Below are 17144 nucleotides of genomic sequence, written 5' to 3'. Positions count from 1 at the left end.
CGTGAGTTCTACTTAAGCAATGTACGCAATATTTCTTAGATTTGTAAAGAAGTGTTCTTTTTCTTTTCTTTTGCTTGTTTTTTGTTTGTGCCTTTCGCGTGTTTCTTACCTCCTATCATCTAAAACAACGGATCAACGTTGTCTTCGAGGCACAAAATATAACTGTGTCTTGAGCTTATTTGTGATTAGTAGTTTGGTTCATCGTTGTTACACTGTGTCTTAATTAAGTTAAATTCGGGCATGCCCAAGCTAACCGTACCAACGCCGGGTTAAGTTACAATCCCCATTCGTGAATAAATAATCGACAATGGATGATTTACGTTCTTCATATTGATTACCGTAGCGTGTATCGCACCCAGTAATAAGATAATAGCAAAACTACTGCAGTAAAGTGTAAAAAGGAAAGAATCAACATCAACATACATTTAGTACTACAAATATCTTTATTTATCATAAAAATAATGATAAATTATTAATAGGTACACTGACAGACTAATTTGCTTTATCAACAAATAAAGACTTAATCGATTTGTCTTTTGGCAATATGTACCTACATTTTTCTAACTAATTTACACTAAACTCAACACAATGAATTGAATATAAAATTATTTTTAAGGAATGGAATGCTTTGAATATTTACAATCTGTATTCCGTAAAAAAATCTATATAAAACTCCATTCGCTTAGCTCTGGCATATTTTGACAGATTCATTGTCGGAAACCTAACAACACAACAATTCCTACTTCTCAGTATTAATAGCTCAAATATCCTACTATTGCAGACTTCTTTCTTTAAAAAAAGAAGAATTATTCTAAATAGTGAAGTGTATACTAAACCCATCAAATTTTGGGTAGTATATATTTAAAAAATATATTTTAGTTATAATTTAACATAAATATTTATTATATGGTGCAGTTAAATAAATATTGATGGTAATTCGCAAAGTTCTATTTTATTTACTATTTAGTTTGTTTACTATTAATATTGGCTATGAGTACGTGTGCTTGGTTGTATAGTAATTTCTAGCCACTTTTAGTCTGTCAAAAAGTAACTAACTTCGCAAAAAAATAATTACTAAATTCACTAGACAGATCGGACTGGGAATAGCGAACCGAGTATAGTATAAAATCAGTCGCACTTGACACATTGAAAACTGTTGTGAATGTTGTCTGAGGCAACCAAAAAAAGAAGAATTATGACAGGCAGATGTCAACGGTTGTTGATCATAGTACATAAAGGTATAAGGAGCGCCTAAAAGGAGGACTATGGTTGTTGATGTTGATATGTTCATGAATAAAGTTCTATTCATTAAAAATGTCTTTTAATTAAAATACATAACAAGAACTTCGCTATTGAATAAGTGCTTAATGCAACCTGGGCTGTCGTACAAACAAATGTACAGTGTATGAATTTGCAAAGCAATTCTTTGTATGGGTCCTTGGTCCTATTAAGGTTAAAATAATATGTATTTTAGTTGGATGTACGGTCGTACGGACATAATTTCGTGATAAGTAATGTAGAACAAAATGTTTAAAATCAGATACTTCATACAATCAATGTGACGCAGAAGATAATAAACATTACAAAATATTTGCAATGCAGTTGACTTCCTGATTTCGATGTATAAGGGAATCAAACAACTGTTACATAATATAACCAATCACTTTACAATTGTTACTTATTCTGTGATAGTGCCCCAAAAATTTACAAAACTGGCCAAAAATTGTACTGGCTGATTATTCAGTACAATAAAAGCCAAAAAGAAGAAGAAGTGAAAGATCAAAGATCGTTCCATCTTCTATATGCGTCATGCGTCAATATTCTTTATTCTCGAACGTGTCGTGTATCATCAAAGTATATAGCGTCTATATTCTTTGGTATCATGTATTGAAACACTTAAAATAAAGATTAATAAAATGGAAGTAAAACAAGAATGTAGTGAGCAGACATTTAAAGCAGAAATAGAGCATAATGACTTAGATAATGCTCTTTTAGGCGGCTTTAAACGTGAAATTAAGGAGGAATCCAATAGACAAAGTACACATGGCACATATGATAATTTAGACTTAAATGACAGTACTACAATTACTGAAATACACCAAGATAGAAATAAACTGAAACAATTTGAAGAAAACCAAAAAACTGAAAAAGGTAAGTAAGTTAACAATATAAGTAACAAGTAGTATAAATAGGAATATCATAGATTAGGAATTCAATGATATAAATTTCATCTCTTACTACTTAAGTACAAAAAGTTGGATTTTAAAAGTTAAATGGAATTTACTGAATAGAGACATTGGATAAACTTAATATTGTCATTTCATTACAACACAACATAGATGTACACAAAATTAAATTACTATTACACTCATACACTGAAATAAATATCTACTGTAGATTTGTACATAATAAAAAAAATGAGAAAAATGCACACAAATGTTTGGCAAAGTATTTTTCCAACACAAATTAAAAAGCTTATCTTAGCTGCTCTAATTTAGAGTGTATTATTATTGCTGTGCCTCCTCCAGATATCTGACAGAGGCCTATCTATAATATCCATCTGTAGCAAGCCTATATTCAACAATGGACAAATCATAGCTGATTGATGATGATTATTGCTGTATGTAGTATATCTTAAGTTTAGCTTTAGTCTGTTTTGTTTATATTTCCCTCTCTTGTTCTTCCTTTTTTTATATATATTCTCAGCGTATTGATATTTTGGTTTATTGGGTTTATTGTTCAACCAAATGTTATGTATTAATAATACTCAGACTGGTTACAACTTAACATTTATTCCAATACAATAACCAAACATGGCCATTCCCTAAAATCGACCAAAACTAAGGACTACTGAATGACAACTGTCCCAACTACTTGGCCCTGTCTCTAGTTCCGTTCACGGTTACTAGTGACAGGGTGCTTACACATATATAATATTTCTCCCCCCTTTTAACTACAACTTACAATAGATTTACTTAGTCTAAAAACCTAGCCGGTTTTCTCTTTACTCGCTCTGATCTATGTACAATATTTAATTGCGGTGTTTCCGCAATGTTATCCTTATTCACGTCACTATCTTTTATTTCCTCATATTCCTTAGATAACGTTGGTGTATTAATTGCGCTATTGTCCGTATCATACGACTCACTAACGTCAGGAGCACTAAACTCGCGAATTACACCAGGTTCCTTCATGGATAGCTTGTCACTGTTTATCGAACTATCTATTTCAGGAATTGCACAAACATCAGAGGTAGAGTCATTCCCCCCCTTATAAATTTTCCTCGTATGATCTACATGTACAAAACGAACATGATCATTTACCATCAAAATATAAGTAACAGGACTGACTCTTACCTTAACAATGCCTTTGGACCATTTATCCTTTTCCCCTCTTACATTTTTAACAAAAATCTCTTCCCCAATCTCAAATTCTTTAAATTTCAAAGGATCACTACCATTTCTAGTCAACCGTATAGTTTGTTCATCTTCAATTTTCTTATTTAAATTTGGTTTTAAAAGTGAAAATTTAGTTTTAGGTTTTTGTAGCAACATGATTTCTGCTGGAGACATTTGTGTTTTGCTATGTGGAATATTTCTATAATAGAATAAAAAATTGTCTAGTTTTTCTTGATTGGACAGAACATTAGACTTATCATCGTAAATTTGTTTTACAAAATTATTTTTAAAAGTTTGGATGCAGCGTTCTACTGTACCATTCGAGGCTGGGTGTAAAGGTGGAGATTTTGATACTTTAATTCCATTATTCACACAAAATATTACAAATTCTTCCGAATTAAATGGCGGACCATTATCTGTATGAATTTCATCAGGCAATCCAAAAACCGCAAATGATTTTCTCAGACATGATATAACATTAGATGCATTAGTGGATTTAAGTATCCATGCATCAATCCATTTACTATGCGAATCTATTAAAATAAGAAAATTTTTATCATTTTTCTTAGCCAGATCTATATGAAGTCGCTGCCATTTTTTCCAGCACCAGGACCATGATGTCAAGGGAGCATTGGGTACATAATTAACATTTACTTGACAACATTCACATTCTTTTACAATTTTTTCAATATCCCTATTGATGTTATCCCAATAGACATATTGTCTAGCCAACATTTTCATCTTAACAATTCCGGGATGTTGGTCATCTAAAAGTCTTAAAACTTTTGCCTGCAATAGCCTAGGTATAACAACCCTGTTATTATACATAATACAATTTTGATCAACATCTAAACATTTTTTTTACCCGACAATATCCCAAGAATTCCTCTGAAACAACCTTAGGCCAACCTTGCCTAATAAACTCCCCAATTTTGTTTAAGACTTTATCTTTATTAGTTTCCCTAGCTATGTCTTTATATGACAAAGGTAACTCTTGAACCATTGAAAAATATTTTACTGTTTCCCCAGATTCTTGACTTGCTAGGGGTAACCGGGATAGTGCATCAGCATTTGCTAGCTTTCTACCTTCTCTATAATGCAATTTATAATCATACATTGATAATTGTACTGCCCAGCGTTGTACCCTTGCTGCAGCTAAGGGAGGCAATGCTTTTGATGGCGATAAAATAGACTGCAATGGCTGGTGATCATTGTACAAAGTAAAATGCGTTCCATATATATAATTATGAAACTTTTTTAATGCAAAAACAATGCTTAATGCTTCCTTCTCTAACTGACTATAATTAACCTCAGTTTTAGACAATGTTGCTGATACAAACATAACTGGTCTTTCGGTCCCATCAGGTAACTGATGACCTAACACAGCACCCAGTCCATAATGGGATGCATCAGATGACACTATAATGGGTAATTTAGGATTAAAAGGCATAAGAACATTTGAACTAGTCAAAAATCATTTACTATTTTCAAATGCTTTGTTTGCTTCTTTGGTCCATACCCAGTCTTTATTCTTCTCTAATAATTCATATAAAGGTTTCATTTTTTCAGCCAATTGTGGGATGAATTTTGAATAATAATGTAATAGGCCAAGATAAGATTGTAATTGTTGTTTATTAATTGGTTTTGGTGCATTTAATATTGCTTCAACTTTGTTATTACAGGGTTCAATTCCTTTTTCTGATATTAAATGGCCTAAAAATGTTACATTTTTAACAAAAAATTTACTTTTATCTAAATTGACTCTAACATTAAATTCTTTAAAACGATTCAATATTACCTTCAACTTATCATACATTTCTTGCTCTGATTTAGCGGATACTAGACAATCATCTAAATAACATTGTACCCCCTTTATACCTTTTAGTATTTGATCAATTACAGACTGAAATATGTGAGGTGCAGTTTTGACTCCAAATGCTAACCTCTTATATCTAAACAGACCAATAGGTGTGTTGACTGTTAAGTAACGTTTACTATCTTCACTTATTTTTAACTGAAAATATGCATTCTTTAAATCAATTACCGAAAATACACAACCTTCTGAAATAGAAGCAAATATTTCATCCACTGTGGGTAAAGGATAATAATTATTTTCTACAACAGGATTTATGGTATTTTTAAAATCTCCACATATACGTATTTCCCCATTTGTTTTTGGTACTATAACAATAGGACTAGCCCACTCAGATGTTTCCACTGATTCTAAAATATCACTTTTGACCAACTCATTTATTTCCATTTCCACCTTATCTTTCAATGCAAAGGGAATTCTATATGGTTTACTAAACTTTGGTACTGACCCTTCTATTATTTTAATATTTGCAACAAAATTTTTTATACAATGATTTTTATTAAATACTTCATTATAATCTTTTAATAACTCCTCCAATAGGATGTTAGTTTCAATATTTACTTTATGTACTTTAAATACTTTATCAGGTTTAAAATAGGATTTCCATTCTGGTAATAATACATTTAACCATGACCTACCTAGTAAACAAACTTGAGATTTAAATTCTACTACTTTTAAATTTAATTTTGTTGCAATACTACCAAATTGTACATTTACATTAGCATGTAAAACATTGTCCTGTACTTGACCAAACAAAGTTTTTAATTTAATATTCGATTTACCTAATTCTACATTGGGGAATAGTTTTTTAAAAGTTTCAAATGATATTATAGTGCTATCAGACCCTGTATCTACTTCAAAAGTCATTACCTTATTTTCTATAATTAATTCCAACATAATAGGCTCACATCTTGGACTGCCTACTAATTGGTTAACTGTTTCCTCTACCTGGGTTGTCCACTTAACTTCAAATTCCTCTCTTTCCAGGGTATCTTCTTCTTCTTCCATAAAATGAACTCTTCCTCTACACAGGTGTGATTTTGCTGTGTGACCCATCACATTACATGTGAAACACCTCCAAGACTTTGCTGGACATTTTGTTGGGTCATTATGAAATCTAAGACATCTCTGACATGGACTTTTTCCCATTTGGTGTGATTTTAATTGCTGTCTTTCTGACTGGTTATTTCGGAATTTATTATGAGGGACGCTTGAGGATGCCTCTGGATACTTGTTAATTTTACCTTTATAACTAGAGACTTTATTTATGACTTCTGAACTACTTATAGCCTTTGCCTGGCCTTCAGCTAACTCCATACTTAGTGCAATTTTGACAGCTTTCTCGTATGTTAAATCTTCCTCTGATAATAGTTTCCTTCTAATCGCCTCCGATTTCAAACCACAGACAAACTTGTCCCTAAGCGCCTCTGTCAGGAATGTACCAAACTTCGCATATTTTGACAATTTCTTTAGTTTTTCCATAAAAGAAGTTAGATCTTCTGAATTATCTTGCGAACAATTGTAAAATTTATATCTCTCCGCAATAACTAATCTTTTCGGACTATAATGATCTTTTAATGTTTTCTCCAGTTCGGCATATTTTTTTGTACTAGGTATTTCAGGTGACAACAAATCTTTTATCACCGCATATGCTTCTCCACCAATTAACGTCAAAAATAAGGGCACTTTTTTATTTTCCCCGATTTCGTTGCACACAAATAACTGTTCCATTCTCTCCAAATAACTAGTAATATCATCTTCCTTGGGCTTAAATGCCTCAATTGAACCAATTAGCGCCATTTTGTTTCACTTGTGGATTGTGCACGTGCACACAGACGGTTGTACAGACTTGTTTACTATTTTGACAAAAAAAAAACACTTTGGGATTATGCTCCTTTTTATCCCATCCTCGTCGCCAATATGTTATGTATTAATAATACTCAGACTGGTTACAACTTAACGTTTATTCCAATACAATAACCAAACATGGCCATTCCCTAAAATCGACCAAAACTAAGGACTACTGAATGACAACTGTCCCAACTACTTGGCCCTGTCTCTAGTTCCGTTCACGGTTACTAGTGACAGGGTGCTTACACATATATAATACCAAAATTATTTGGTTTGGTGAAAAAAAATCCTGAAGATAACAAAATCTGCTGCCTTGTAGTATAATAGGATCATCACTAGTTCAAGATAGTGAAGAGCTGCAGAAGTACAATTTATAGAAGCACCTTTTTAGTAAATCAGAACATTGTTGATCAGGTTTGTCCTATAGTTTATTATAACTATTTTATTTACACTGAGAATACAATTTCTGATTACTCATTATTGTTTGTTATGGACTTTTAACTTTAAGTATGTTGAAAAAAGGATGGAAACAAAGACAATTAGAAAATGAAAAAATCAGTTGTGGACTGAATTGTCTTTTATTCCAGTTTTTCTTTAACTTCCTGAATTTCTGGTATAAATATAGTTCAAATTCACATTAAACAAGGTACCTGATCCATCAAATATCACGACCAATACAAATATTAAATTACATTATTTAAGTATGTAATATAAGGTTTTGAATTATTCAACCTGTTTTGTCTTTGCTTCGAAAAATTGTAATTTTGTAATAATTGTAACTCTATTGTGGATGTCTTTTTCCCATTAACATAAGATGAGAGCCAAGCTTCTAAAGTATCTGATTGTGAAAGACTGATGGACAAATCTTTGTCAAAGCAGGGACAGGTACCTATTTGATATTGAGGTAAATTGCAGATTTTGAGTTTCCAATAAATGAAATTTCTAAATATATAACTTACCTTCTTTCTGCCTAATGTGTGGTGAGAGCAAAATAATTTTGCATAGACTGTTGTAAAGTGTAGTAGGACTTGATGTATTGAAAGATTTCTGACTGAGACTCATCTGAGAGTGGGAACTGGCCAATGTGTGTATGTTTTGACTATCCCACTCTGGACAAGAAAAAAAAACAGAATGAATCTTTTGCCTTTTACCTGCCTGTGTTTTCACTTGTATGATTCCTGTTTGATTCCACTCCTTTGTAAACCATGGTCTTTTTTTCCTTTTTCTCACCAAATTTTATAAAATCCTGTCTGCTACAAGTCAAATGCAGATACCTAAAACATATTGATTATACTATTGGCAAGAATTTTTCTGCCTGAAATTTGATTATGTTTAATGTGGTTTATTATACTGTTGGCCAAAAAAATACAACACTTTATATATGGTTATTTATTTGGATCAAAATTATTTCTTTGTAATTTGTGTCTAAATATATATACAGTGTAGGTAAAAGTTTATGGTTGGTATGGTAAAATTTAACAGGATATCTAACACAGATATAAAATCATATTTTCAGAGAATAGACAAAGATAACAATCATATTTCCCCTTGGTCTCCCCTCCATATTTCTCACAGACGCCCATTGCCCATTAGTGAGACGATTAGTTCCGATCAGAGATATTTTACGTATCTCTGGTTCCGATTCAGCTTATATCTAAGAAACTAGAGGTGGGTTGTTGACAGTTTTATCGGAACCGTTTTTCGTAAACTAGTAACTAATTGATTGTTTACCCGTAGCTTCAAATATGCGAGTACATAAACAAACATATTGGCTATTATCGTTTATGTGTATAAGTATTGAAGTGAAAGAAACTAACGAAGGATATATTTATTATAAATTTATTTTTAACTATTAATGAATGAGATTCGATTTTTGATTGATCTGCATTTTTGATTTCAAATCTTTATTGATAGTTCGTCAAAGGATTTATTTATTGTAAATATTCAATTAAGAATTATTTTTCTTAGTCAAAATTATTGACCTACTATAAGAATAATAATTTTATCTTCAAAAAATGCACATTTGTAGAAGATGCAGCTTTTATGGTCCAATTTCTCAATATTGCAATGATTAAAACTTCTCCTGACGCATTTCTGTCCGCTTCGGATACTTCTACTACAAGTACTGACATACTGCCACCGCCACCCAAGCGTCAAAGGTGAAGGATACTTCCATTAATAAAAATATTAGTTTAGAACAAAAGAAACAAATAGATATGGATTTACTAAACCTATGCAAAGACTCGTTTTATCCGTTTTCTATAGTTGAAGAACGAGCTTTTAAAAAGTTTGCAGGGTGGATTCCTGGATATAAACTGCCAACAAGAAAAACTTTGTCAGGTTCATTACTTCATGAATGTTATATCAAAACTGAGCAAATTATTAGATCACAAGTTGTTAAAGAAGTAGAAAATATCTGTATTACTACTGACCTCTGGACATCTTGAGTAACTGAGAGTTACATCACATTAACTGGACATTATTTAACCGAAAATTTAGAATTTAAAACGGTTTTATTAGGCTGCTGCCATTTTTCTGGAAACCATAATTCAGAAAACATTGCTTTTGAAATTAGTGAAATTATTAATCAGTGGGATCTAAAACGAAAAATAAATTTTGCAGTAACTGATAATGCCTCAAATATGGTCAAAGCTATTAAAGATGTTTTGGAATGAAAACATTTAAATTGTTTCGCTCATATGTTAAATTTATTGGTGGAGGACGCACTTAAATGCTGTCGTGTTCAAATAAATAAAATAAAAAGTCTTTTTTTTTTCGACATTTCGGCAAAAAACACATTTCAAAAAAGTACCTTAACTTTAGAAAGGCTTTTAAAGTATCAGTTACAACATAACAAAGTTCCCAAACGGCCAATCCAAGACATGGAAACTAGGTAGAACTTCACCTATTACATGTTAAAAAGAATGACCGAGTTAGAAGAGGCTATCCGTTTCACATTGGTATTAGTTAATACAGACATAGACTTAGACCAAATCTAAGTAATGAAGACTGGATTATTTGTGCTCAGCTTTCTCAAATTTTACGGCCTTTTAAAGAAATAAAAAGTACAATGAGTGGCCAAAAATACTTGAAGGGTAGTTCAGTGATTGTTATGGTACGCTGTCTGCAAGAATCTTGCAATAAAATTTTAAAAAACGGTAACCTTACACCCACAGTATCCGACGTAGTACAATTAATAATATCGGGTTTAGCAAAAAGATTTAGAGGGATAGAACAGAGTGGCACATTGTCATTATGTGCATTTATGGATTCATGATTTAAAGTGCAGTGATTTTCTGATAAAATGAAGCTAAAAAAACAAAAGAAAGATTTAAGAAGCTGGTTACTTCTATAATTAAAGAACAAGAAGATTGTACTATTGAAAATCAACCAGTACAAGAAAAAGAAACCGATAAAGATGACTTAAGTCCATGGTGTATTTTTGATCAATTAATTGGACATGACTCATCTAAACGTACACCTGTATCGAGAGTCCATTACAATGGTGGAAAAACCATCGCCATGTATATCCTAACTTAACCATTATATTCATAAAATATTGTAAATGTGAATACATGTTCAAAATCTGGTTTAATTTTAAATAAAAGAAAAACACGGTTAACAAGAAGTAAAGTAGAAAAACTTATGTTTTTAAATGTCAATTTAGACGATTCGCGATTTAATAATAACGTGTAATGTAAATGTAAGTACGATTTACTATTTGTATTGTTTAGTTTATTTTTCAAGTTATAATAAATGTATCCTTCATTAGTTTCTTTCACTTCAATAAATATACACATAAACGATAATAGCCATTATGTTTGTTTATGTAGGTACTCTCTTACTTGAAACTACTGTTAAACAATCATAGTTACTTGTTTACGAAAATCGGTTCAGTTGCGTTATCGATAAAAGCGTCAACGACACACCTCTACTCGTTACCACTGTCCCTAAGTCCCTACTTTGATTCGGTGCTTTGACGACGCGAGACGAGACGTTGCCAAATAATTTTGTATGAAGGTTTTTTATTGTGGCGTCATAATGCAGTTTATTATTTTTATTGGGAATAAGGCACAATGTGACTTTAAAATAAGCTTATTTTGATGTTTAGATTAATTCGGAAATCGTACTTAAAATACGAAACATTAATAAATTTTATTTATATAGTATTTTTCATATAAAAATGCGTGCACGTCATTCAGATTTACGACGTCAGAACCCCACAGCGTTGCCAAAACATCAGAATAGTTAGTAAGTGAGAAATGCATATTCCCAATAAAAAACAGTAAGCTGCCATTTAACTCCATTTCGCCCAAATTTGATTTTGACTATCTTAGAACATTGTTCAAATGCTCAAAAGACAACAGGTCAAATAAAACCAATAAGTTTGGTAACGTTGAACTTCCCCTTTTTTATTATTTCCACTTTATTTCCACTCATGCATTTTCGACGATACAAAGGGCGGACCTAATATACCTCTTTCTTTTTAAACAGGTGTTTCTCACTCCATCTCACGTAAGGTCCATACCGACCATAAACTTTTACATATACTGTATATGTATATATATATATATATATATATATATATATATATATATATATATATATATTATATAAGTTTTTACCTCGCTATTTTTTCTTTAATTGAAATTTTTTTCTTCTTTTTTTCGTCAAAACAAGAAAGATAAAGTTTATTTCTGTGTATTTAAATATAATTTATTTGTACCAATTTTTAGTCATTTTGGAGTATTTTGATTTGCCCAAAAAATTTAAAATTTAGAAATAATAAATAGAGAAATATAAATAAAATAAAGAGGCCGGTTTTGTTTACTGGACATTTCACGAAGAGTTCGAAGCTAATCCATCAACGGTGTTAAGAATTTGGAGGGGGTGGTCCAGTGATGAGAATTATCGGCCTTGTGGAGGATCTGGATGTCCTAGCTGGACTATTGCAAGTCCATGCTTTGCGCCATCTTAGACTTCTTGATATCAGAAATAGACGGGACAGTATACGTCAACCAAGAGATGATTTAGTTGCAGCTACAGGAAGGGTAGTTTCAAGAAGAACAGTTAATCAAAGATTTCTTGGAATGGGACTGAGCTTACTGTCCCCTTTTGGTGTTAACCTTTGACACCACAGCATAAAACTCAACGCTTAGAGTGGTGGAAAAACTGAAATGGCGACTGGAATTTTGTCCGCCTCGGTGATGAATCTAGGTTTTGTTTGGGAGGCTCTGATGAGTACATAACACGTTTTCGAGGTGAAACGAAATATAGACTTGGCTTTTAAATATCGTACAGCAAGACAACCAAGCATTATAGAATGGGCTGCTGTATGCTTGGGAAGCAGATCAGCTCTAGTTCTAATTAACGGCACTCTGACAGTTCAACGATATGTTGATGAAGTACTGCAGCCGGTTTTACACCCCTACCTATGGACCATTCCAAATGCGATCTTTCAACAGGATAATGCAAGACCTCATATTGCTTGTGAAACCATGGAGTTCATACAAGAGTCTGGTATAGAGACTTTGCAGGCCTTCAAGGTGATCTGATTTGTCACTCATCGAACATATGTGGGAAATAGTAAGTCGAAACCTAAATGCATTGCCACGTCCTCCTGCAAACTTAGAAGACCTGTGGCATGCCATAAGAAGAATCTGGATAAGTATTCCGCAATATTATATAGACCACTTAATTCAATTAATGCCCCATAGAGTAACTGAGTATATAGAAAATCAAGGAGGAGCCACCCGTTATTAATTTTTTGAAGAAAATGACGTTGCGAATTTTTTTAATAATAGGAGTATTATAATGTATACCTCCATAAATATTTAAAAAATATTAGTCCTTCTAGGTGTTGCATTTTTTTACCATCGGTATATTTTTTGTCTGTATTCATTTTTCTATTGTAGTAAATGTTTATAGTTGGTTTATGTTTTAGGTTTTACTCAGGAGAATAAAATGAAAACTATGGAAACGTTTTGTGAACATTCATCCCATAAAGAAGACTGTACGAGTTTACACGCAAAAGGAAAAACTGTAAATAAAAATATAAAAGTGCAGTCTAGACAAAGATCTTACAAATGTGAAATTTGTTTCAAACAATTTTCTGAAAAACATATTTTGAAAACACATTTGAGAGTGCACACTGGAGAAAAACCTTACAAGTGTGAAGTTTGTTTTAAGAAGTTTAGTCAAGCAAGTCATTTGAAAAGTCATTTGAAAGTACACACTAGAGAAAAACCTTACAAGTGTGAAATCTGTTTTAAGCAGTTTAGTGAAGCATATAATTTGAAAACACATTTGAGAGTACACACTGGAGAAAAACCTTACCAGTGTGAAATCTGTTTAAAGCAGTTTAGTGAAGCAGGTACTTTAAAAAGACATTTGAAAGTGCACACTGGAGAAAAACCTTACAAGTGTGAAATCTGTTTAAAGCAATTTGCTGAAGCAAGTGATTTAAATACACATTTGCTAGTGCACACTGGGGAAAAATCTTACATGTGTGAAGTTTGTTTTAAAAAGTTTAGTCAAGCAAGTCATTTGAAAAGTCATTTGAAAGTGCACACTAGAGAAAAACCGTACCAGTGTGAAATTTGTTTTAAGCAGTTTGGTAATTCAAGCAATTTAAAAAACCATTTCAGAATACACACTGGAGAAAAACCTTACAAGTGTGAAATCTGTTTCAAGCAGTTTAACCAATCAAGTATTTTGAAAAAACATTTGATAGTGCACACTGGAGAAAAACCTTACAAGTGTGAAATCTGTTTAAAGCAGTTTAGTGAAGCAGGTATTTTGAAAAGACATTTGAAAGTGCACACTGGAGAAAAACCTTACAAGTGTGAAATCTGTTTAAAGCAGTTTAGTGAAGCCAGTTCTTTAAAAACACATTTGCTAGTACACACTGGAGAAAAATCTTACGAGTGTGAAATTTGTTTTCAGCAGTTTAGTATTGCGGGTAATTTGAAAACACATTTGAGAATACACACTGGAGAAAAACCTTATAAGTGTGAAATTTGCTTTAAGCAGTTTAATGAAGCAGGTGCTTTAAAATTACATTTCAGAGTACACACTGGAGAAAAATCTTACAAGTGTGAAATTTGTATTCAGCAGTTTAGTCAAGCAGGTAGTTTGAAAAGACATTTGAGAGTACACACTGGAGAAAAACCTTACAAGTGTGAAATCTGTTTTAAGCAGTTTAGTGAAGCAGTTAGTTTAAAAAAACATTTTAGAATACACACTGGAGAAAAACCTTACCAGTGTAAAATCTGTTTGAAGCAGTTTACTGAAGCAGGTGCTTTAAAAATACATTTGAGAGTACACACTGGAGAAAAACCTTACAAGTGTGAAGTATGTTTGAAGAAATTTAGTGAAGCAGGTCATTTGAAAAGACATTTTAGAGTGCACACTGGAGAAAAACCTTATAAGTGCGAAATTTGTTTTAAGCAGTTTTCTGCAAAGGTTTATTTGAAAAATCATTTTAGAACGCACACTAGAGAAAACATTTGCCAAGTCTGAAATTTTCTTTAATATTAGTTTACTATAATAACAGTGCATTTGAGTGTGTTTGTGGAAGTCTTTACAGTTAGTTAAAGAAATTATTACTTCCGAAAAAAAAAACACCCAAATAACTGAACCTGTGTATCTTCTGGTGCTGCGCAGGACAGTCTAATCCAAGCTAACGGTCCCTCTAAATGAGCTAGCAATCCACCGTTTGGCGAATTCTGCTTCGTAATGATATAAAGTGCCGGCATCACAGTGAAAATTTGGCTACCACAGGCGGCTAACTTTTCTGACGGCTCTTCTGAAAGTTGCTTAAGTTAAATGCCAAATAAAGGAAAGTTCAGTGTCACTAATCAGCAATCGAGACGTAATAAAAGGGTGTTCATATAGAGGATGCTTTCACCGAAACAATTAAATACAGTAATCGGAAAGAAGTGTTGGTGTCAAATGTTAAACTAATTAACCAGTAAAAAAATACTACAACAATTAACATAAATACAAATTTGGTATTTAGGTATATTAAGAAAAATGTGCCCGAATGTTTCAAAAATCCCTAGTAGTAATTAGTGGACACTATGGATTATTTAATTTTAGAATATATTTTCAAAAATCCTTTTTGTGGTTTAAATGTTTTTAGGGCAATCTAAAAAATTTCAGACCATCCTTTCAATAGCTTATCGTTGGAATTAAATGGGGATGAAAGAATAAACAAGAAACCAAAAGAACTATTAAGAGAAGGGAGAGTCATAGACAGACCACTGGCTCAGACTTCTCGACTTCAACACTCAGGGAGATGGAAACGATTGACCTTGACGGTAAATAAGAAGCAGAATGAAGTCGGATCTCTGCACAATAATTGTCTGAGGGGATTAGCAAAGTCGGACTCAAGACGAAAATGCTTTCGGCGGCTGGGAAGAGGAAACTGACCAAGGAGAGGAAAATTACAGAAAAAATTTGAAAGGATGAAAATCCTCACCAATACATTTAAGAAACAAGGAGGAGAGTAGTAGCAACACAACTGGTCTCTGTTAAGCTGGAAAATAAAGAAGAGGACAGCTCCTGACTATCTCTATAGATGAAAAGTCCTGCAGGATTCTGAAGAAGAACTACCAAGCTTAATATGGACTTGGAAGGGTAACATTCAGATACCAGCGAGCCAAGAAAGATGTAGCTCAGGCCTCAGATTAACCTTCAACACTGCAGTGCAGCCTCGGCCATCTTGTAGCGCTTGGGGGACGTTTGATACAAGAGACCTGCGTAAATCAAAGGGTGGTCCAAGGTTTAGGAAGGACAAATCAAACAAACAACACGGAGAAAGTGAAAAGATGGTATCTTTAAATATGTGCTACATATAGGAATAAGCGTTTCTGGCAGGATTTACATTGTTGAATTTTTGCGATTTGTTATATCTACGCCCATTTATGTTGATTTGTCTAATATTAAATCAGTAATAAAAATGGATTTCCACAAGAAGTTGAGAAGTTTGTGTCGCTTCTGAAGTATAGAAAATGTAGGTTATTTCTATGTCTTGAGATACATTTTTTGTATTAATTTTAACTTACGACCTATTTTCACGAATTACGAGGCGTGTTTTTTTAAGTAAGTACCGTTTTGGAATTAATAAAAGACGTGCAAAGATATGGCAATAATTTTATTTTTACATGAAAGCCTGTACCTTAATCTACTTTTCTGCATACCGCCATGTTTTGGTGCCCGTACGTCGGAGTTGCCAGATTGGGGTATTTCCCCCCATTTTTGGGGTAATTTCAAAGGGTCTGGGGGAATTTTTATAAGCTAAAATGGATGGGGGAAAAATTGTGGCGGATTTTGGGGATCATCATTAATTAAATTTGCGAATGTAGATATAACTGACTAGAAAAGGCTATTTCCTACGACCTACATAAATAAATAATATACATATCTGGTTTTTTCAGTAGATACCTTTAAGGCATCCAAAAAAAATGTACTTATCTAAATATTTTACAAACATATAGGCCTTCAGTTCTGAAATATAGATCATTTTGTCCTACAGACCACCGTCGTGTGGTGACGTAAGTTTTAGGATATGTACGTTGGATGCAGAATATAGCCAAAACGGAAGGCTAAGAAATTGGGTAATTATTGAGTTAATAAAAGAACAAATGGGAATCAGAGCCTAGTCGTCCCAATTCTACACATAATCACTGGCGTCCGATTTTCTAATTGTGTTTTTTAAATTAATTAAGTAAAATTATTCTCATTTTTTAATATAAAAAATTATTCTAATTCATTGTTTTAGTATAAATAGTATTAAAAAAATTATAGTACAGTCTGTTTCAGTCTACAGTCTTTTCAAATTTATAAAAATTGTAATTATACGACAAAATTTTAAGTTTGGGGGAATTTCAGTTTCTAAGTGGGGGATTTAGAAAATCGCATCTGGCAACTCTGCCGTACGTTGCCCATAAGCGGCTCACAAATTGGTGTAAATGGTCTTTGGCTTACAAATTGATCGAAGTTCGGGAGATGCACACACG

At 32.6% G+C, this 17144-nt stretch overlaps 1 protein-coding gene and 1 long non-coding RNA gene across 3 annotated transcripts in view; one reads left to right on the top strand and one right to left on the bottom strand.

The window, feature by feature from the left end:
• The window catches only part of LOC140443263 (uncharacterized), a 44628-nt gene that overhangs the window by 24876 nt on the left and 2608 nt on the right, over nucleotides 1–17144 (bottom strand). The window contains exon 2 of the long non-coding RNA XR_011951191.1: nucleotides 8082–8396. This is a non-coding gene — a long non-coding RNA (uncharacterized lncRNA). The remainder of the gene's footprint in view (nucleotides 1–8081; nucleotides 8397–17144) is intronic.
• LOC140443260 (uncharacterized) lies at nucleotides 1819–16261 on the top strand. 2 transcript variants are annotated; one of them, XM_072534405.1, is made up of 2 exons: nucleotides 1819–2151; nucleotides 13067–16257. In XM_072534405.1, the coding sequence occupies exons 1-2, from the start codon at nucleotides 1917–1919 to the stop codon at nucleotides 14641–14643; spliced, it is 1812 nt and encodes a 603-aa protein (XP_072390506.1). In that variant the 5' UTR covers nucleotides 1819–1916; the 3' UTR covers nucleotides 14644–16257. The 2 variants fall into 2 exon arrangements, with proteins under 2 accessions (XP_072390506.1, XP_072390507.1); XM_072534406.1 differs by having other exon boundaries at nucleotides 2032–2151; nucleotides 13051–16261.

Source organism: Diabrotica undecimpunctata, chromosome 6 (assembly GCF_040954645.1).
Source record: "Diabrotica undecimpunctata isolate CICGRU chromosome 6, icDiaUnde3, whole genome shotgun sequence".
NCBI lineage: Eukaryota > Metazoa > Arthropoda > Insecta > Coleoptera > Chrysomelidae > Diabrotica > Diabrotica undecimpunctata.
Note: the sequence above shows the minus strand (reverse complement) of the source record. Positions and strands in the feature narration are given on the sequence as shown.